The sequence below is a fragment of the Phytophthora cinnamomi genome (assembly GCF_018691715.1).
Source record: "Phytophthora cinnamomi strain GKB4 chromosome Unknown Contig63, whole genome shotgun sequence".
Classification (NCBI taxonomy): domain Eukaryota; phylum Oomycota; class Peronosporomycetes; order Peronosporales; family Peronosporaceae; genus Phytophthora; species Phytophthora cinnamomi.
The window spans coordinates 561710-584632 of NW_027150996.1; the positions used below are offsets into that span (position 1 = coordinate 561710).

At 50.9% G+C, this 22923-nt stretch overlaps 3 protein-coding genes across 3 annotated transcripts; 1 reads left to right on the top strand and 2 right to left on the bottom strand.

The window, feature by feature from the left end:
• Nucleotides 1-10141: 10141 nt before the first annotated feature.
• On the bottom strand, nt 10142-11918 carry IUM83_13207 (GTP-dependent nucleic acid-binding protein engD; the record flags this gene model as incomplete). The annotated part of the gene is made up of 4 exons (XM_067937868.1): nt 10142-10545; nt 10616-10908; nt 10987-11493; nt 11569-11918. The coding sequence occupies 4 exons, from the start codon at nt 11916-11918 to the stop codon at nt 10142-10144; spliced, it is 1554 nt and encodes a 517-aa protein (XP_067786819.1).
• Nucleotides 11919-17940: 6022 nt separating this feature from the next.
• On the top strand, nt 17941-19419 carry IUM83_13208 (Dynein heavy chain 1; the record flags this gene model as incomplete). The annotated part of the gene is made up of 3 exons (XM_067937869.1): nt 17941-18501; nt 18568-18912; nt 18988-19419. The coding sequence occupies 3 exons, from the start codon at nt 17941-17943 to the stop codon at nt 19417-19419; spliced, it is 1338 nt and encodes a 445-aa protein (XP_067786820.1).
• Nucleotides 19420-19922: 503 nt separating this feature from the next.
• On the bottom strand, nt 19923-20548 carry IUM83_13209 (Secreted RxLR effector peptide protein; the record flags this gene model as incomplete). Its single annotated transcript, XM_067937870.1, has 3 exons — nt 19923-20006; nt 20087-20224; nt 20288-20548. 3 exons carry the CDS (start codon nt 20546-20548, stop codon nt 19923-19925), a joined length of 483 nt encoding a protein of 160 aa, XP_067786821.1.
• Nucleotides 20549-22923: the final 2375 nt, after the last annotated feature.

Here is a 22923-nt window from a genome sequence, read left to right on the forward strand (position 1 = left end):
TATATGTAGTGCCCCTGGGTGCGGCCCTGTACCCGAAGGAAGCCGCTCTGGGCTGCCAGAATGCATGTCGATTACGCTGTGCTGTTTACCCCAGCAGTTGGCTGCAGAGTGCTGGTGCGGTGCCACGGAGTGCTGGTCTCGATTGCTCGAGCTTGCCAACCTCTCCGGAATGCTGGTGGTGGTTGTTCTTGTTTGTTCTTGCAGCCAAGGAATGTAGGTAGTCGACGAAGTGTTGCATGCATGCGATGCAGGAGGAGCATGGAGGTGAGAATCCCCACAGCTGCTGAAACATCTTCGTACTTATGTTTCGTCACGTAACGCAGCGATCAAGTTCCTTTAGGGATCCGAGTCCGCAAAAGCTTCATCAACAAGGAACGTCCTGTGCTCGTCAGCTACCGGAATGACAGTTGGTCGCTGAATGGGATTTTCTCGATGGATGCTGGTGAGTTTGTTCCACGTTACAGTTGGAAACGAAATGGCAGGGTTTCAACTTGGCTAGAGGCTTCAATCGAATCCTGGTTGCGAGATATGTCGTTGTCCTCACTCAAGCCATAGCCTTGTTGCGTACTCAGCATTTCAACGGCACGTGGGCTGTGATCTGTATCGTCTAGTTCGCGCGGAACTTCCGGCGCCTGTGTTCTTGTTGTCAGGGGAAGGAAATTATAATTTTAGATTAATACAGCGACAATTTCTATCATAATTAATATCATATATAAGAATAAAATTATTTCATAGAATTGAAACCAATTTCTGAGTACCTAAAACAACTGAACTAATAGAAGAAAAAATGCTAATATGTGGTTACAAATCCCTTTAACAGGCTTTTTAAAGCCCGTTATAGGCAGCTCAACCCGTTTTACATGAAAATAACGAAATGAAATCGAATGTATTGAAAAAATACACCCGTAAAAACATCGGATATAAATCTAGAAAATAGACGGAACAATTTATCGGTAATTAATCATTAAATTAAAAAATCTCAATACATTTTTCAGTAAGCATTTTTTTCGCAGCGAAATTTGCTTTTGGATTTCTTGGCATTTGGATCGGCAAAATCGCGAGTAAGCATATCGGGACGATTCTTGTAAATGTTGTAATGCTGACGCTGAACTCCTTCGCTGGCGACGCTTGATGTTCTCCGCCATCAATCCGGGCGATAGCTTCTCGACGATCGCTATCCCACAAATACCTCGAAGTGCGTTTGAGCGGTCTTGCCTCGAATTGAACCGTAACCGTCACTGCAGCGGGGCTGCATTAGCTCCTTGCACAGAGGATAGTTTAACGACTCCGAGAGTTCAGCAGGGTCCTATCCGAGGACCCGCTATGAACAAGTCACAAAGTCTAGTGGGTCTAACGTTGCGCTACGTGTATGAGGAAGCGTAGGTACTTAGTAATGACTTGAGTTAATTATACTTGAGTACACAAGTATAATTTAAATCAAATAAAGACTCCAAGCGACTTAGGTTAGGTAAAATGAGAACTGTATTGTTTGTAAATTGGTCTTCCTCCTAAATCTGCTAAAACTGTTTATCATCTATGAAAGGGGTTGACAGCGGCTGGCTGTTAGAGCCCCGCTAATATTCACGTCTCTAATTGGTAGAAAGATGCTGCTTTCTACCAATAGGATCTTTGGGTAGGTGTGGACCACTCATTGTGGTGGCCCACTTCAATGTATCCATTGGTGTGTCTTACACCAAGGTGAGGAAGTATCTAAAACTTTTAACAGATAACCTATCTGTTAAATTCACAAGTGGCTTGCAGCCACCTGTGCGTGTAACCCCGTTACACCATCCCCCCCTTAAGGTTAGACGCGCGGGGTCTCCGCACGTCAATCATCGGAATTGACCATTCGCCAATTCTCCGCGTTTGGAGAAGAAATCCGCGCTCATTCAACGATGAGCGCGCCTCAAGAGACGAAGACTTCAAAGTCGGTGGGGAGTCATCTCTCCATCGACGACTACTTCGAACGCCAGAAGGCGAAGTACGGCGACGTCGTCGACTTCGACGACGACGATGAAGACATGGAGGACGAGAAGGACTCGTCCTCAAAGCGCAGAGACTCAGTGTCGAGCGAATTGCTCGACCCCACGCTAAGAACATTCCTCGGACCGGTATCGGAACTCGGTACCTCCGAATGAGGTGCCGCTGTACGTATGCAGCGCCATCAAAGATGACGCCGTGGCTGCCGAGCTGCACTTTGATGCGGAGACGCATCAAAGGCGCGATTATTACATCTGACTCTTCCATGAGCTCCGATGGTTTCAAAGACAGGAGACGTCTTCTCGCAGCAAAGTGCCTGAGTGGCAGGCACTTTGTCAAAGTTGGAATGCTTTTGTTGAGAACTTCAACAAGAAGCCGAGTGCTTACCGTGATCGGATTAAGCAAGCGCGTGATCGCTTCGAGACGTACTCGAAGCGTGGAAAGTTGGAGCAACTCCACGTTGCTGCTGAGGAGGCAAATGTGCCGTGCGCTTTGCCCGAGGGCTTTCAGTGCGCCAAGTGCTTTCCAGGCGCGGTCCGCTTGAGCGACCACGACCTGAACGGGTACACGCCATTCCGTGTGCCCGAAAGTCTCAAAGAGCTCCGTGCTAAGTTCTTAGCACGTGGGGCTCGGGCGCTAGCGATGACCGCAGCATTCGTATTATTTCCGCTGCGCCAGCGCGTACTGCTCCTCGTACGCCCTCACCATTTCCGGAACGTCCTCCAGCGAGACGTTCCGCGGCTCCCATGTATCTTGATGGGGAGGAACTCCGCTTCAACGGATACGAAAACGAGCCCCTTGAGGGTTCGTTTTCGTGATACTATGGTCAACAATCCGCTCAACAATCCAGCGGGTTGAGCCGCGGGCGTCACGGATCGGCGGTGGCGGGGGTGGAAACACGCCCCGGGTATGATCAGTCCCGGGCTGATCAGTACGCGTCTCTCCACGACCGGGTGACCGCCGTGGAGCGTCTGCAGGGCGCTGAGTTCGCCGCCCTGAAGCAGGAGCTGGCGAACCAGAAGGCTCAAGTCGCGGCGGTCTCGCAGACCGCCTCGAATATCAAGGTCGAGTTAGGTACCTGGATGAAGGCGTTGCTCCAGCGCGTCCGCGCGCTGGAGGAGAGGCTGCTCGTCGCCGAGGCCAAGGCTTCCGCTTCTGCCTCGGCTCCTGCCGAGGCTTCGGGTCAGCCGAGCTAGATGCTCGTGCTGCAGGTATGGCTTCAGCCGTCCGACGTAAAAGGTCGGATGGAGGTGCATGCTAGACGGTATGTCTAGCGTGTAAGCGTTGCCGTGCCGTGCCAACACAGTGGACGGCCCGATGAAGCGCGGAGCAAGCTTGCTTGCTCCGAAATCCGAAACGGCATGTTTAGGCAGGTTTTGAGTAGCTAACAAAACCAATGAACTAAAACTTTGAATTCATTTGTTTTGCCTCTGATCACATTGTCTGCGTTCAGCTTCTGTTGATCAACAGAAGCTGCTATTGCATCCTGGACTAACCGGATTACGGCTTGTCTTTTGGTAAGGAAGTTGATTGCATCCGAGTTGAAGTCATTCAGCTCTCTCTCCACTAGAGGCCCGGCCTCTGCGTGGTTCTGTGCGGTGTCTGCGCCCTGCGCAGACCCGTGGTCTTTGTCCTTGTTGTTGGAGGAGTTTGCGCCCTGCGCAGACTCATGCGTTTTGTTCGTTGTTGCAGCTGACACTGTGCAAGTGTCAGCGGTTTTCTGCGGCTGCTGTATTGCAGTCGTAGATCCTCCCCCACTTATGGTGGGAGCCATCACTCCGAGTAAACTCGGTAGACGAGGATGCCGCATGGCATTCACGTAGAACGGTGTATGCCCGGTCGAGGCATGCACTGAGTTGTTGATGGCAAACTCTGCCATCGATAAGCACTCGCTCCAGTATTGGAACGAGTGAGCGTAGCTCTTCAACATATCGACGAGCACGCGATTCACGCGCTCGGTTTGACCGTCCGTCTGCGGATGATCCGTAGTCGACATTGAAAGCTGGCTCCCAAGAAGTGTAAACACTTCTTGCCACAGGTGCGCTGTGAAGCGCGGGTCTCTGTCCGACACGATGTCGGTCGGCATGCCATGGTGTCTGAACGCCATGTCGACGAACAGACGGGCCGTCTGCTTCGCAGTCACTTCTGCCGGCACCGCAGCAAGATGTATCATCGTGCTGAAGCGGTCGACGAAGACCACAACACCGGTATTCCCTCCGCTATCCGGGGGAAGACCAAAGATGAAGTCCAAAGACATGGACTTCCAACACTCCGACGGAGTCGGTAGTGATTGTAAAGGAGCCAGCGCGAATGGCGCAGGCTTTACGCGTTGGCATACCTCGCAGGCACGGATGTACTTGCGCGTCCACTTATACTGGTGGTGCCAGTAGAAGTCGCGCGTGAGAAGGAGGTATGTCTTCTCACGTCCGAGATGCCCCGCAGTCGGGCATCATGGTATTCGTACATGATCCTGAGTCGCAGGTCATGGTCATTCGACACGACAACGCGATCCGCGTTGTCGTTGACTGCATTGTAAAGCAGTAATCCGTCGTGCACTCGAAAGCGGTGTGCACGCGCACGAAGGTGCTTGGGCAACTTCTGACGAGCCTTGTCAGATGGTGTTGTGCCATAGGCCAGCAAGAGTTTCGTGTCCGCGTCGTGCGCGTACGCGGTCTTCACATCGTCCAGCAGAGACAATGTGGGTTTGCTCGATCGCATGACGTCAATGGAATTGACGTCAGCAGCTTCTGCGTAGTCCGGCCGACGTGATAACGCGTCGGCCACCACATTCAATCTTCCGGGTTTGTATTCGACCCGGAAGTTATACTCCGCAAAGAATGAGTGCCATCTCGCCATTCTTTGTGATATGTGTGGCGACTTCACTGCGGTGCGCAGTGATGAATGGTCGGTGTAGACCACGAATGGTCTACTTCCAAGTAGATGCACTCGGAACTTCGTGAGTGCATATTTCATGGCAAGGAGTTCCTTGTCGTGCACCGGATAATTGCGCTCAGCTGACTTCAGCTGACGCGATTGGTAGTAGACGACACGACCACGGCCCTCGTGATCGTGCTGCATCAACGCACATCCGATCGCGAAATCGGATGCATCACACACTACGTGAAATGGGCGATCTTGGTCAGCCACTGCCAAGTTCGGCGCCTCAGTCAAGCCCCGCTTGACTGCATCGAATGCCTTTTGACAATCGGGTTTCCAATCCCACACAGCTTCTTTCTTAAGAAGCTGTGACAGCGGGCGGATCTTGCCCGCATAATCCTCCACGTACTTGCACAAGTACGTGGCCAAGCCAAGGAACTGCCTCAGTTCCTTGACGCTTTAAGGCGTTGGCCATTCATTAATCACTCAGACCTTTTCCGGGTCAGGGCGAACACCATTTTTCCCTACGAGACACCCGAGGACGGGTATCTCGCTCGCCCCGAAGATACACTTCTTCAGGTTCGCGTAGAGCTTATGCTTTCGCATAAGCTCAAGTAGCTTCCGGAGATGCACCCTGTGCATCTCTACGTCGGTCTTCCCGTCCACAGCCCGGCTATGGATGAACACATCATCGAAGTAGCTCGGTGCGAAGTCGCGCACTGAGCGCAACAAGTGCGTCACGCACCTGTTGAAGGTCGCAAGGGCGTTCTTAAGCCCCTGCGGCATTACTAGCCACTCCCAGAGCATGCCGCTTGGCTTGCTCACTGCCGTGAGAGGGATGTCGCTCTCACGCATTAGGATCTGATAGAATCCGTCTCGCAAGTCGAGAGCACTGTAAACGGTGCTCCCGGCCATCGAATCGATGATGACATCTTTTCGTGGTATCGGCGTCTGCACCGGTACCGTCGCATCGTTTAGCTTGTTATACGCATGAACGATGCGCCATCCGCCCTGTGGATTTTTGACACAGAACGTCGGAGCACTGTGCGGGGACTTTGATTCCCGCACTTGTCCTGCTTTGCGACGACTTTCAAAGAAGTCGTCGATCGCTTTTACTTGTTCTCGCGGTAGTGGCCACTGCCGCGTAACACAGTACTTCGTGCCCGGCACGAGATCAATCTCGTGCTGAATGCCCTTATCCTGCGGAAGCTCCGCAGGGATCTCTTCCGGGAGTACGTCTTTGTACTCCCTTAATAATTCGTAATAGGGACTCGACTTCAGCGAGTCCCAACCTTGTTCCTCGAAGCGCTCTCGCTTCGTCTTCGCACTGAGAGTGTCTTCACTCTCAGTGGTACTTCCCATGAAGAGCTGCCTCAGCTCTTCACTCTCGCTCTTCGTTCTTTCGCTGTCCGAAAGAACGCAGACTTGATCGATGCGTCCATCGTGCAAGTCGCGCGTGAAGCGCTTCCAGCTCATGGCTGGAAGCGAAGTCAACTCCGACGCCGTCGTCGGAGGATTAGCGAGTCCCATTTCGCGATACTGGAATCCAGTATCGGTGCGCGTCAAGACGCTTAGCGTCTCGACGTCCGGCGTCACCGCCCCAGTCTGCCCAGCAGACTGCTCTTGTTGCGTCTCGGTCCCGGACCGAGACTTGCGCAGCGTTCTCCGTATGCGCCGTCTTCTTGTTGTGCGGAGCCCAGATCCGCACAGTTGTTCTTCTGGTCCAGGCCCGGCCGTGGACAGTTGTTCGCCGGCGGACCCCGTCCGAGGACGCGCGGTTTCAAGCCCGGCTGGACCGCATGTTCCTTCGTGCAGCCCGGCTGCACGGAAATGTGTTCCTTCGCGGGCAGACCCTGTCTGCGGGCGCGCGATATCAAGCCCGGCTTGATCGCATGGCGCTTCGTCGTGCAGCCCGGCTGCACGACAGCATGCAAATTGCGTCAGTGCGGTACGTTTGCAACCGTCCGCACTGTTTGCAGCGTCAACGCCCGGAGTTGACACGCTGTTGTCACTTCGACGCCATCCATTGGCGGAGTCCCTCATGACCGAGGGTGCATCGGCTCCCGGAGCCGACGCGTCGTTGTCGACCTGACCTCTTCGGGTCAGGGACCGTCCCTTACACGCTTGAACGTGGGTGTTGGTTCCTGGAACCAACACATCTTTCTCTTCTGACGTCGGCAGCATTGCCGACGTTGGTTTCACTTGTGCGCACCCTCGCGCACTTCCTGGGTACTCCGGGACAGCAGCATTAAGCGCTGTCTCGACTGGTGAGCAGCGCGCACCTGTTGGTGCGTGCGCTGCGGTAACAGGGCCATCGCTCTCTGTTCCACTGTCGCGGCCGAAGCACACGAGCGTGCGTTTCTTCCAGTCTATTACCGGATCATGCCGTGCAAGCCACGGCATGCCCATTACCGCGTCGAACGTATCGTCCAGGTCCAGGACGATAAAGTGTTCGACAAACACTCGTTGTTTGTACGAGAAGCGCACGTTCACGACGCGCTTCTCAGTCTTCACGATGGCACCTGTTGCCAGTCGCACCTCCAGAAGACTTCGAGGTACATTTACCTCCTCGAAGTCAAGTCTCGGCAGGCTTCGTAGTCGAACAAAGTTGTTCGACGCGCCTGAATCTACCAACGCTCGAAGAGAGTCACTCGCTCTCTTCGTGTAAACCTTCAAGATGACTAGGTTCGGCCTGTCATCTTGTTTCTTGCAGCGAGAGCTAGTCTCACTGGGGGCTGCAGTCCTCAGTGTCGCGTGCCCGATGTCGGCACGCGTGACTGCATTACCAGTAGGGCGCCCCGCGCCTACTGGATGTTCGCGTTTTTTGTTGGTCCGCGGCGATGCCCGGCATCGCCACGACGGCCACCATTGTAGTGCACGGGAGCCGTGCACTCTCTGGCATAGTGACCGGTCCTTCCGCAAAGGAAACATCGCACATTACCTCCCTGCCGCTGGTAACCAGCAGTTGTTGCCTTCGAGAGGTCCATTGGTTCTGGACCTCCCGTCCTCACGGGCCCATCTCTAAGTCCTTTCATGAACGTGACGACCTTAGTCGCCTCGTCAATTGGGTTAATCACGATATTTGAGACCAAGTATCGTGCGCGCTGCGCGTCAGCATGAACGTCATGCTTACCCTGCTGAAGATCGAGAAACTCCGCCCTCGACCGGAACTCGCTTTGCGGGGGCTCAAACTCTTGTCTGAGCTCCTCTTTGAATACTTCGTACGTGCTGAAGCACGTAGGATCGGAGAGTCGGCGTCCATACGCCCAACTCCTTGCGCGTCCGCCAAGGCAGGACATGGCGAACGCGACCTTCGACAGCGGGTCAACGATGCGTCGAGCCGCTATGGCTGTGTCGAGCTCGACAAGCCACCGGAGGAGAGGCTCGCCCTCTCTTCCCACGTAATTGCTTACACTCAGTTTCAATGATTGATCACGCGGTGTCGTCCCTGACGACGCCGTCACTGAGGAAGCAGCATCACGCTGCTCCTTCATGATGAATCCTAGAGCAACACCATGTTGCTCCGTCGGCGATAGCGTACGCAGCATCGTAGCTATCGCCGCTTCTCCAATGACTGTTGACAGTCGTTGGAGGGCTTCCCACTCTGGGTCGGACAGGTGGGGGCAGTCAGCGCGTGCAACATGCGTTGCAGGCGTATTGGAGCTCTCCATGGGCGCCTCCGTGCTCATGTGGTTCTCGACTCCGCGTTCGTACTCCTCGTACGAACGTCAAGCAGTCGGTCGTTGGACGGGCTACAAAGTGCTACCAGGTGTAGTGGGTCTATCTTGACTCACTACTTTTGCTTGCACGTTGCGCTACGTGTATGAGGAAGCGTAGGTACTTAGTAATAATTGAGTTAATTATATTTGAGTACACAAGTATAATATAAATCAAATAAAGACTCCAAGTGACTTTGTTTAGGTAAAATGAGAACTGTATTGTTTGTAAATTGGTCTTCCTCCTAAATCTGCTAAAACTGTTTATCATCTATGAAAGGGGTTGACAGCGGCTGGCTGTCAGAGTCCCGCCAATATTCACGTCTCTAATTGGTAGAAAGATGGTGCTTTCTACCAATAGGATCTTTGGGTAGGTGTGGACCACTCATTGTGGTGGCCCACTTCAATGTATCCATTGGTGTGTCTTACACCAAGGTGAGGACGTATCTAAAAACTTTTATTGTGAAAAGCACTCAGAATGTCTAATCGGATAGTAAATCGGCTGATTTAGTGCCTTATTTAGAGACGGGAACCCTTATTTATTTCGTCCCATCCCTTATTTAGAATTGGGTACCCCTAATTATAATTGGTCTTATGCAGCATCACGTCAAAGCTATTTTAGAGTCGGAATCGATTTGGTCTCTAAATAGGCTGAAATGTCAGCTCCAACCTCGGCATTCCGAGGAAGTCCGCACAAATAAATCCATCGAGCAAGCGGCTATGCAAACACTAGCCAAGATACCAGTCAAAATAGGAGGAATCAACAGGACGAGCAGAACCAGCGTCCGTGTCGAGGACGCGGAGTTTCGCTTCGACCCAGAGGGCAGCTTTGATGACCTCACCGTCACGTTTGAACTGCTGATACCATCGAAGTACCGTCGTGAGTTGATGCCAAATATGTGGCCGACACGCTTATATGGCACACCATACGCGTAGTGCAGCACCACAGCTCTCCATCGAAATTCTGCAGCATACATCGTGTCTCCACTGTCTCTCTCCCTCACTACTCTGTTCTGACAAGATGGCTTTAGAGCCCAGTTCCCAACTCCTATTTAAGCCGACTTACTCAGATTAGTACCCACATTAACTTGCTATCCAGTACAAATTACCACGTATCGTTTTTGCTCACAGCCCTGATTTACAGAGCTATACGGAGTGACAAAATCACCGGTTTTCACAATAACAGATATTTTATCTGTTAAAATCACAAGTGGCTACAAGCCACTTGTGCGTGTAACCCCGTTACAAGTGTGGTCGGTCGCCTGGATTTGAAAGTGAGCAGCGCTCAGATACGTCGGAAGATATAATGCAGGCTATAAGTCAGCAGAGTGATGGTCATATTAAACAATACAAATATCAAGATAATCGTTTATGATGGCTTCACGGCATATACAGGGGCTCCGAATATGGCATTTTTATTTAGTAGGTTGTGCGGGGCTGAATAAATTATCCCATGACGCTCCTATCAACACAACAGTAAATTATGGCAGTGCCCCAACGTAACACAATAAATAATGCCATTATGGAAAGCATGTAGTCTATTAACAACACACCAGTTAGCTTATCATCTAGCTCAAGTTGTCCACAGTCGTTGCATCCCAATACGACCGATTCTGGCGGAGAAACAAAATCGTCTCAAGCGTGCGCGGCAGCAGTCCGTGTTGTTGATGACCAAACGTCACCCGAGCAATGCTGAAGAAGCGTTCCACCACGTTCGACGTGGGTGGAATGCTCTTCAGCTGCTCATACTTAACACGGTCCTGTGCATGCCGCCGGCGCTTACGAAGACGCTCCACGAACGACGCGGCTGCCTCCTCCGCTTCCTCACTTGCGTCTGCGTCGTCAGGCCTGACAGCTTCAAAAGGCTGCAGAGCGACCCTTTCAGCCCGTGTCAGTCGCTGCGCCTTCCCGCGAAGAACGCGAACACAGCCAGACTCAAAGTCTGGGCTGTGCACAATGTTGGCTCGAGGTCCTGCAGAATAAAAACATTATATAATTGTAAGTTAAATTAATAAACACAAATTCCACAATTATAAACTTACCAATGAAGCGCTCATATTGTGGCTTGACAGCAAGCAGCTCGTCAAACCACTCGCGGACATCCAGCAGGTCGACGTCATGGCCTTGAAGGGCCTTAGAGACCGACTCGATATCGCAAAGCTCTTGGTACAGGGCGCGCAGTCGCTTGTTCGCCGCCGGCGGCTGCAGCAGCTCCATGATGTCGTCGTCTTCGACGTCGAGGAACTCGAGGAGCTTGAGGTAGCGCCGTACCATCTCGAACGTAGAGCCCCAGCGCGTGTCCTGGCGAATTACAGGCCGAAGTGGAGTTTTCATCCTTTTTAGCAAAATTACAAAAGTACACAAATTGTGTTAGAAACATATTGACACACCACATATACACAACAGGGCTTACCGTAGTTTCGCAGATTGGGTCAGAGTACGTAGCTTGACCATGAGTGCCTGAACAGCAGCCAGGTCGTCCTCATACGCCGCCATGTCTGCCTGAACAGCAAGGTTCAGTCGGTGGCTTGCGCACCCAATAAGCGACACGCTCACAAGAGTCGCCAGCCGGCGGTTTACGGCGCAGTTGTCAGCTACAAGAAAGCGACACTGCGCCAGCTGTACGCCATAGTCGCGTGGCAGCATGGTGGCGAGGAACTCGAGGTGCCCTTGGGCGGAGAGGTCCTCGTCCAGCGCGTCGAGCAGCGGCGCCATGCTGAGCAGCGTTGTCTTTGCGCTGCCATTCACCTCGTAGCACGCAAACACGGCGATGTAGTGCTCGGATGCGTGGGTCCAGCCGTCGAGCATGATGCCGAAGCGTGATGGAAGCTCCGACGCAATCGAACGCTCGACGGCGACGACGACCCCGTCCATGCCAGCCCGCAGCGTTTCCTCCGAGATGGGGTCCAGGCTGGAGTAGCTAAATATCATACATAAAATAAAGCCGTTACTTTCGATAGTAAAGTAAGCACAGTAAAGTAATGTATACACGTACCGCCTTGCTTCGCGGCTCTCACAAAAGGATAGTGGCAGGTTGCACATGACAATCCATACCATCCAGCCGTGGAGGTTGAGCGCCGAGTGGCGTACGAAGTTGACGAGCGAGCCTGTTTCTGCCGTCGTAGCGTCGAGCATGACAGTCTCGTAGTCAGGGTGCTCCCGCCTGACATGTTGCATCAGGTTGGAGTACCCGTTCCGATGGGTCTGCTTCCGCACCGTGCCGCAACGGCAGCGGAAATACTCGAGAATCACCTCGTCATTCTCGTCACGGCACGGGCGGAAGTAGAACCCCGAGACCTGGGAGTTGGTGTACGTAGGAAGAGGGGGGCGGGTAGCGCGGGCCATGCTGGGAATGGGGACTTGGTGGCTTTGAGCGGTAAAAATTGAAATGTGAGTGCTGCCGGTGACTAGCAACGCGGACGACCAATGATCCCAGCGCTTCTGAACAACTGGAACCTAGTAGATGGCTGGTTAGCAGCAAAATAATTGTATAAAGATGTCTGTCATAAATTATGTAATCTCACAAGTCAACAAAATAAGTTATCGCGGTAAATGTCTTGACCCGCAGAAATGCGTAATTTATTGTTATTTTCGGAAATAATGTTATTGACAATGCTATTTTCGGAGGCCCTGGGCATATAGCTAGGGCTAGGGCAGTTTATCGAGACGAAATCTGCGTCTCACGAGATTTACGTCGGGCATATGACCCGACATATATGCAGCAGATAAGGCGGTGACATACTGTATTTTTGGAAGGCTTCCACTCGTACTCGAGCATAATACATGTGACAGGTAATTTATCTAATTACTCGAGCGACATCCGCGGATTTTTTCCACGTTCAGGCAACATGCAGTCTCGTGGAGGGGGGTGGTCGCCTCTGTTCATAAGACAAAGTCGTGCACACGAAGAGAAGCTCTGAAATTTCGTGGCTAAATTTCAAGAAACAGAAAAAACACAGCTACACCCTGTTTATTTCTCGTAGCGTACGCGGCGTGGACGCGGTCCATGCCTGCATAGTATGCATTTTATACTATACTAATATCTCTAATAAAGACTATGTTTCTATTATATATAATACTATTATAATTGACGTGTGATCAACGTATATCACTCCTTGCTGATTAGTTCTCTTAACCTTTCTACATGTACATATATACGTGAAGAGCAAATAAAAAAAACCGAATTCGTTTCCAATGATTGCGATATAGAGGATTCCCGCCTAACCATTGAAAATAACTTTTGGGGCTTCGTTTTTTTGTTTTTTGTTTTTTGTTTTTTTTTGGAGGGGGGGGGGGTAAACATCTAGAGCTGTTCCGGGCGAAGCACGGCTGTGTGAACGATTGAAAAAAAAAAGCCCAGCATTTGGTCAGATGTTATTGATCGTTCATCAGCATAGTTCGGTGATGAACGTGCACGCAATCAGATTCGGCGAACCCATGCTTTCGAAATGTTCCGTATCTTCAGCAGCTACGTACGCATGCATGCCATTTCTAAATTTGAATCGAGCCTGCTATCCAACAAACTACACCGTAACAAACTGTGGTCAAGATCTGGTTATGCGCTTCATCCTCGTCGTGATCCAAGTGCTGGTTGTTGTTGTCTCAAGCGGAGTGGGATCGACGGGTGCTGATGTCGCCCCAGTAAGTAGCGACAACATGGTCCATCGTTTCCGAGGAATCCAGGGAACGGAAAGTGAAGAGAGAGGTGCAGTGCCTGTGGGCGCATTCTGGGCTGCTGCGCATATGCACTCACGCCCAACTACTTCGGCAGCGTCGAGGCTCAACACCCAAACGTCACAAACTATTTTGCATGCTGTGCAGGAAAATAAGCCATTGCCCAAGTGGATAAAGACTGCATTAGTCCTACTTGGTCTCGGTGTGGTGTCGGGGGCTGTCGTTGGTGGTGCCAAAGTTTTGGGTGCATAAAGAGATTCTTCAAAGTAGTGTCGATGCAAGGACCCTCAAATGGACCCATGTGGTCGCACCGCATCGCACAGTTACCCGTATGATTATTAGAAGTCATTAGAGTAACTAAGTGACTACAATACAAACCAAAAATAAGTTACCCGTATGATCATGCGGCCGCAATTGGGTGAAATCCTTGTTCCCAGACAGATGGTGCCAGCTATTTGCACTCAAAAGCGTTCCAACAGGGGGATATGGGTGTTTGCCATCTCGGTAAATACAGACAACCTATAGCTGATAATACCAGTAATACGCGAAAGCTCGCTCGTGAAAAGCGCCGAGTGCATTTCATCGTTGACATCACCAGGCATCTCAAAATTAGGAAGTATGTGAAGAGCAAGTGCAAAATGCCTAAGCCTATTTTTTCAAAATACCTAATTCCGGACATGCCTGAAACCACCCTAGTTCGCAGTCTATTCGCGTCCACAGCCTAAAGTCACTGGCGCAAACCGCTGTGTCAACACTGCCCTTGTGCAAACTAAAATCACCCCTCTGCAGCAGCGACAAAAATGAATCGAGATTGACCAGGAAACTATTGGTCGCGTGCCAGAAACGCCAAAAGATGTGATGAATTGCAACGATCTCCAGTTTCGCTATCTCATTGAGACGCACATGGCTCGGTTGACCGCTGCGTATGGTCCGACAGCAAGTCATCACATTTGGAAGCAGAGACATGATATGATCGAGCGATACAAGGTCGACACTTCTTTTCATCACCGCGTTGACAGTGTTGATCGATCTTCGTTTCTTGATGAGTGGTCTGATGTGGACTGTGAGGGCAATTACAGGTTACTGTTCGCATTCGTCGCTGGAGTGGCGGCGATATCGCCCGGCACTCACTCAGTTGAAAGTGAGTTCAGCGTCTTGAAGCAAGTCAAGAACCCGCAGAGAACAGCTCTAACCAAATATGCAATGGAAGGCCAACTCCAGTCACTGCAGTACTTCTTTTTGCTCGATCTAGCTGAACGCGTCGCTAGGAGTGCACGTAATTCACTTGAATAAAGTATACCACCTGCATGCCTAATTTGGATTTTGAGCCATTTGTATCGAACTACTTAAGAACTACCTAATCAGACTTTTCCCAAAATGCCTAATCGAGGTCAAATTAGGTAGGTAGGTATTTCTGCCTAATTTTGAGAGGCCTGGACATCACTCTTGGTTCATCCCTGCTGATGTGCTGTGATTGGTGGGTCCTCATGCGTCCCCCACTCTCGCCGTCAGGCAACTTGGACGGATGCGACAGCGTGGCAAGTTAGCCAATCACACGCGTGTATTTCGACGCATGTGGCCGCATGAGCCGGTTGAGAATGGACCTGATATCTTCCATTCCACTGCCCCAACAGAGTTGTACTGTAGTTGGCCTCCATATAAAGCTCTTAGTACGCAGTAGCCTTTTTTTAGATGCATTTTCCCGACAATTGCGGTAGGTAGGGCAGTTTAAATACAAATGTAATCCGTTTTCGAGTGAGGTTTAAATTCGCTACGTCGTAAAAAAAATACGATTTGAAATTAGAAATACACTAGGAAAAGGACTTTTTCGTGTCATCTACTACAACTAACGGGTTGTGAAGAACGTTAAGCCAAGAAGTGGAGCGAGCTGGCACAGCGAGCGTAACGGGTTGGAACGAACAGTAGGCCAAGTAGTGAAGCGAGCTGGAACAGCGAGCGGAACGGGGTGAGACGAACGGTATGTTCAGTAGTGGAGCGAGCTGGCACAGCGAGCGTAACGGGTTGAGACGAGCGGTACGTCGAGTAGCGTAACGGGTTAGGACGAAGGGTATGATATGTAGTTGAGCAAGCTAGCACAGCGAGCGTAACCGGCTGCGACTAACCACACACCTACCGCCGCGAAGCGGCGGCGATCGGCTAGCTTACTACAACTAACAGAGTCTCCGCTGTGCTTGTCTGGTGTCCGTCGTATTCCGCCCCCTTAGGGCATCAGCCTGCCATAGCGCATCGTCCTACCGCCCTGCATTAGCGCATTAGTATCCTGCCCTATGGCATCTCATCTTCCCGACTGCCTTATCTTTGCCCGAAATTACAACGCGTAGCCATTCGTGATATCTATTCGTCCTGTGACTGGCCGATTTTGCCTCAGCGCCCACATTTCCGTTTTTTTAATTTCGCGCGCGGCGGAGCGAGGAAGCGCTCGGACGTCGGGCGCCGCTGCGAGTCCCACAGGACGAGCGCTGCACAGCGACAACGGTGCGCTGCGTGTGCGATATAGCAACCCGTATATGTGCTCTAAAGTTAATAGAGGACGACCTTCTGGGCCTGATCGTTGACTGGATAAATACATAATATATTATTACTGCACTGTGATTGGCCGAAACCCTCTCTGTTAGAATATATTGCTATTCGGGGTGCCACACACATTTCGCGATACAGAGCGATATAAATATGTGCGTTGGACAGGGGTGAACCCGGACCTTCAAGCACCTCCCACAGGACCTTCAAGCATACATTCATACTATACCTCCAAGCATGTCAGACAGGACATTCAAGCATACATTCATACTATACCTCCAAGCATGTCAGACAGGACCTTCAAGAACGCTGGACCTTCAAGCACGACGGACCTTCAAGCACGTCGGACCTTCAAGCCCGCAGGACCTTCGAGCACGCTGGACCTTCAAGCACCGAGCGCGATCGCGCAGTAGTGGAGTGAGCTTGCACAGCGAGCGTAACGGGTTGCAACGAACGGTATGTTCAGAAGTGGAGCGAGCTGGCACAGCGAGCGTAACGCGTTGGGACAAATGGTAGGCCAAGTAGTGAAGCGACCTGGAACAGCGAGCGGAACGGGGTGAGACGAACGGTATGTTCAGTAGTGGAGCGAGCTGGCACAGCGAGCGTAACGAGTTGAGACGAGCGGTACGTCGAGTAGCGTAACGGGTTAGGACGAAGGGTATGATAAGTAGTAGACCGAGCTGGAACAGCGAGCGTAACGGGTTGCAACGAACGGTAGGCCAAGTAGTAGAGCGAGCTGGAACAGCGAGCGTAACGAGTTGCAACGAACGGTATGGCAAGTAGTGGAGCGAGCTGGAACAGCGAGCGTAACGGGTTGCAACGAACTCTACACCCGCTGGAGCGAAGCGGAGGGGGATTTGACAAATAGTGGAGCGAGCTGGAACAGCGAGCGTAACCGTCTGGGACTAACCACACACCCACCGCCGCGAAGCGGCGGCGATTGGCTAGTAATATATGTATTATATTGTGAAAAGCACTCAGAATGTCTAATCGGATAGTAAATCGGCTGATTTAGTGCCTTATTTAGAGACGGGAACCCTTATTTATTTCGATCCGTCCCTTATTTAGAATTGGTAACCCCTAATTATAATTGGTCTTATGCAGCATCACGTCAAAGCTATTTTAGAGTCGGAATCGATTTGGTCTCTAAATAGGCTGAAATGTCAGCTCCAACCTCGGCATTCCGAGGAAGTCCGCACAAATAAATCCACCGAGCAAGCGGTTATGCAAACACTAGCCAAGATATCAGTCAAAATAGGTGGAATCAACAGAACGAGCAGAACCAGCGTCCGTGTCGAGGACGCGGAGTTTCGCTTTGACCCAGAGGGCAGCTTTGATGACCTCTACGCGAGAGCGGAAGAGCGCATCGTAGCTGCGCTAGCTGCTTTCGATATTAGAACGTTGCGCCCTGATACTAATCTCTACGCTAAGCCAAGTCAAGTTGCCACTCAGCAGGGCTGGGTGGCTTTAACTGAGTCAAATTGGACTGCCGTTGTGGCCACGGTCCGATCCAACTTCCAGCGGCATCGCAAGGACACAGGGCCGCTCTGCTTGGAGCTATTCTCATTTGCTGTCAGGGAAAATCAGGCAGGCGACACAACGTGGCGACGAAATTCTGCGGCATACATCGTGTTTCCGCTGTCTCTCTCCCTCACCACTCTGTTCTGACAAGATGGCTTTAGAGCCCAGTTCCCAACTCCTATTTAAGCTGACTTACTCAGATTAGCACCCACATTAACTTCCTATTCAGTACAAATTACCACGTATCGTTTTTGCTCACAGCCCTGATTTACAGAGCTATACGGAGTGACAAAATCACCGGTTTTCACAATAATATTGTTTGCTATATTATCGCAAACGACAACGCAAATCTTCTCGCTTGATAAACAGCCAATCAAGTTTTTCCTGTAGGTATTTTATCCAATAATATAATATATTTTAAGAGACGGTAATGTGGGGTACTTTGACCAATCAAACATCGAATTTTTTAAATGAAAAACTAACTGTCGATTCTTTTCCGGACCTGAGAAATATGCCCTTATTCCAGCTGATTTTCGTAGGGATAAGTAAGTGCGCCAGAGGCGAGTAGGGGTCCGTTCACTTGTGTTTTCCCACTGTCAGTCACTCAGTTGGAGCAGACTGTACCGCGACAAGCATGGCCTTCCTTCAGCAAGAAGATGCCGACTCGGCCTTCGAAGCTGCGCTCTCCTTCGTCGACTCTTTTGCCCTGGGTGAGGCAGACATCGAGGTACCATCCACCAGCGATGTCGACACCTCCCGCCGCGAGGAGGCCGAGAGTGAGTCGTCCCGTGAGGCCAAGAGAAGGCGACGAGCCGAGATGAATGAGAAGAAGAGGCACCTTCGTAAGGCTGGCGTCTACGGAGACCCCAATCGTGTGCGCAATGAGCGCACGCGCGAGATCGCTTTTCTCAGGGAACAGGTCGAGAAACTCCAGATCGACCTCCAAGTGTTGCGGCTCCAGGATGAACACAGTTCGACGCAGCCAGCGACGGCGACCACAGCATGTGAACCTGAAACGACATTGGTGACCGCGACTTCTTCTCAAATTACAACATGGCAGGATCTAGCGAAGAGGCAGAAGCGACGTCGAGAGGAAGCGGAAACTAAGAACGTCCGCTTGCGGCTCACGCTGGATCGCCACCGAAAGTTGGCGAGAGCTCTACGGAACTTGATGCAAAAGCGTGCAAGGCAACTTGTAAGAACTCGGAGGACTTATTGCAATGCGTGAGAATGCGCTAGCTAAACTGTGCTATGTGTGCAGGCAAACGAGTGCGCGTCTTTCGTGGATCTGGACTGCCTAAAGGACTACACGATCCGAGCGCTAGACTATCGCGAGGACAATTGCGAATTCATACGGCTGTTCCAGCATCTTGATGCGACGTATCGAGAAATCGACACGGTCTTTCAGGCAAACGGACTGGCGGGTATGGCGGTTGCGCCCAGCGACGTTCACATGCGTGAAGGCGCCAACGGCAAGTTCCTCGAGTTTTTCAGCTATAAAGATCTTCCATTCCGATTACGAGATACCTCTGAGGCCACGTGGGAGCACTTCAGAGGTGTGGAAAAACACCTCGGCTATGGTAACCTGTACGAGAAGGCAGCAAAGGTACGTCTAGAAAACGACGCTGTAACAATCACGAGCCGCGACTTGACTAACTGAGCATGTCCATTGGTGCAACAGGACCTTGACCAGCCGTTTACAATCGTAGAAGACTTCACGAAGGAGTTGTACTCCGACACTTCTCGGGCAGACATTCGAGTGAAACAAGTTCTCCGCCGTTATCAAGAATCCGACCGAGACGTCATAGTCTTTACCTATCGCGCTGTACCTGCTCAAATCAAGCACAAGATTTTAAGTGGGTTGACGTACCACTTGCGAGGTTATGCTGTTACGAAGAAGTCCCCAGTCTCAACACCCGGGCAAGAGCAGACTTTGTTGCAGCTCTGCACGCTCGTTTCTCTTGACCCGGACGGAGTTCTGTTCCGGCTCGACGCATGCAGCTTTCGCGCACTCACTAACTTTCTGATTGTGCACACAGCTCAAAATATGCAGGCGCACCGCGAGCTGATTGAAAACGCTCTTATTGACCAGGTAACTCGTCGCTTGCAATGAGATTATGAGAAAGCAAGCTTCAGAAACTACTACGTAGTAATCTGAAAGCTACAGTAGTGTTACTTGTGAGTTTTCGTTTTCAAATCAGAGCTGTGGGTGTTTATTGCTTGATCGCTTTAGACTGAAGCAGTCGATTACGGTATTGTAATCTCAGCAATCCTACAGACAAAAATTGCTACCTGTGCTCGATTTCATGCCTCTACATTTTTACGAGTTTTTGCTTGGTACCCACATACCTCCTAGTGGTCAGTATATCATCAGTTTAGTTTCAAGAACATCATGACACATGACACCTAGGAAGCAATGTCATCATTTATTCGCGCTCAGAAGCAACATGAAGCCTAAAAGCATTCTAGGTAATAACTGTAGTCCCTTCAGGGCAAGAGGAACATCGGTAGTTCTTGTGGGACTTCTGTTATCGCTATGAGATTGTTTGATTTAACGCTCAAAATGAGGCATCGGCATCTGGGCTTCGGGGGGGGCAAGCCGACAAACTTTGTGAGTTAATCCGCCGAGCGCGCAGCCTTCACAACATCGACCATTTCTGGACGTTTCCAAAGCAGTTTTTCCGCGTCGTCGTAGGAAACCTGCACAATAAATGAGCAGGTCGATGAGCTACTCCATGCATATGCATAGGCACAAATAAAAATAAACAGTCCGCACGTACCCAGATACGGTAGCGCATGCTCTCGGCCCACTGGTCAAACACAGTCGTGGCGTGCATCATGAAAGGATGGTAGACGTAACCATCGTCACCCTTCCAAAATTTAAATGGCTGCAACGGCGACACAATGCTTCCTTCAACCTGCAGAACCCCAGGTTAATACTAAACAATCAAATGATAAAAGGGACTGCAATAGCAACGCACCCCTCCCTCTTCCATGAGCTCGCGCCACGCAGCATACTCAATGGTTTCGTCGTTGTCCCAGCCTCCCTTTGGTAGCAGCCAGTCTTGCTTCTTCGGGTTTGAGCTGGAAATGAGAAGAACATCGCCACCACCTTCCTCGGGGGACCTCGAGGCCACGATGCACGACAACATACGGCTGCCGTCCTCATCGTAGCGTTGGTTCGCGCGACCCGTGTTGGACTCCAGCCTAGGAGCATATTTCATTCCATCGACATGTTCCATTTGCCTGAACATTCCACCGGCAATTCCCTTGTTTATTTGATCGATATCCGTCTCCCTCCTTCGCTCCACCTCCACGAGCTGTTTTAGCGTCTGCTTGCTCAAGCCGTGCGGGTACTTTTGGGCGACAGCTTTCATTCTTTCAACTCTTTCAGCTCTTTCAGCTCTTGCAGCTAATTTGCTCGCCTGCGCTACTGCTCTGGCATTGGAAACCTCTGAAAAGCCCAGATGCGCGAAGTTCTCCGCCAAACCATAGAAATTCTCACTTGTACCAGCCCTCTCTTCACCAGCAGGAGCCAAGTCGCCTTCGCCATACCGACGCAGGGATCGCTTGGTTTGGTGCTCGACAGTCAGAGCACGAGGCAAGAAAGCGATATCCGAATCGGTGGTCTTCGCCACGCTAGTCTTCTCCAAGATAGCTGCTTCACTACTTGAGACAAGAGCGATTGTAGCCAGTAGTGACAAGACACGCATAGTAAGTCGGTCGTGGAGTTTTCTGGTCGTTTGGGACGTCGTTGACAAATTGCAAAGTGAGAGTCGAATTGGATTCGTTGGAACTTTGCCTGGTTGGGGATGGCTGGCCCTAGTTTTTCCAGCTAAATGACACCCTTCGAGGTGAGTTTCGCAGTGTCGAGACCCAATGCAAGATTACTAGCTCCAGCATCAACAAGAAGTGAAGCGCTATCACGCTAACAGGCTCTAAAAACGACTACAGTATCGGGGGCTAAGTCACCATGCCCCGGCGTATCGCAGCATATTCGGTGTACCATCTCAATAAAGTACATTTCGTATTGACGGGATGAAGCCTGTACAATTAGAGGGGCGGCCTTGTGTTATTTTTGAGTCAAAATGAGTACGATGGTGATAATGTGATTTTGCCTGTTACATTATATTGTAACACGCTCCTGTGAACCGAGGGTTGAGGTTCGAGTCGAATTGATACGTTTGGATATCGCCGCCATCTCCTACGACAGTTCCTAGCACTACTGAACACTACCTGTGGATTAATGCTTCGACGCAACTAATAAAGCTGCAGAAATCAATCAATACTGAGCAACTACTGTACCGCAAACCTATCCCAAGATACCTGGGGTCATTGTCGTACCTATGTGTATGTACATCTATTATGTGTTTTGTTTTTCTCTGTCTCTTTGGTGTACACTCTGAGAATACCAATTATTAAGGCTCGCAAGCAATACCGTGCGTACCTACGGACGACTCGGCCTGCCGTGCCAAGCACGCATTGAATAAATAAATGAACGGTAAAAGGTGGGTATGCGCAGCGAATTCCATGAGGACAGGTTGCGATTGACGAAATAGAGCCTCGAGCAGCGCATTCGTCACCTAATTGGTGATTTGACTGGGTGGAAGCAAGAGTCCGCGAACATGTTTGCGAATTTTGCCATAACTAAAGTGCTGCTTGCAGACGAGTTTGTCTTTTTCTGCTTCCATAGAGGCCAACCAGATAATTCCTAGTGCACTCCACAGACATGTTAGTGAATTTTACTTACGCTAACTATTTGTAAGTGCTATTTGGTCGGGTGTGTGTAAGTTTGTACCTCCGACACCACTACTTCATCAATCGAAATCAGTTCTTAAGGAGGACGCTGGAGGCAATCATCGTAGCGAACTTGATGAAACATGCCTTTAACAGGCGATCCAGTTAAGAGGGGGACCATTTTGGGGGAAACTAAAAAAAAATTAAATGCGGATATTGTCCTATTTCAAAGAAATTTTAGTCGGAACATAACTAGAATTTCTAATGACGAATGAATCAAGCCCGGCTTTCGTAACTGCACTGGTTGTGCCATGGAAATGCATGCAAGCAGCAGGCCGATACTAGCGCTGTTTGAAGCATTTGTAGGGATTTGGAGGTATGAGACGTTTGATAGTGGTACAGACGGCTCGGCCACGTGCACGTCTCGATGTTTGACTCCAAGCAGTGTTGGATAAAGCCGCGGCTTTATTTGTGGGGCAAGAGGCCGGCCAATCTCCGGACATTACCGGACAAATCGTACCTAATTGGGCTGTCGGAGCTGGCCGTGGAAACTCCAGCCGTCGAAACACTACCACTGACGTCATCCCCCCGATATCGGGTCCTCGCCACATTGGGTCTGGGTATAGGCCGCAGGGCGCTGCGCATCAACGCTTCGTGAAGAGTAACACATTCAAAGGGAGGAGGGGCAACCTTGCGCAGTGTGACTGCCTCAAGGAAGTACTCACAACGCTTGAGGTGGCTCACATAGTTGGTATCTCGCCCTATGACGATCTTGGGCGCGGGTGCAGGATCAGATCTTTGTTCGTCGCCGTAAGCTGCATGACAATGCTTGCACCAAAGCTGGAGCCTGTCGCCCTTCTTCGGTAAGCCCGTCTCAATG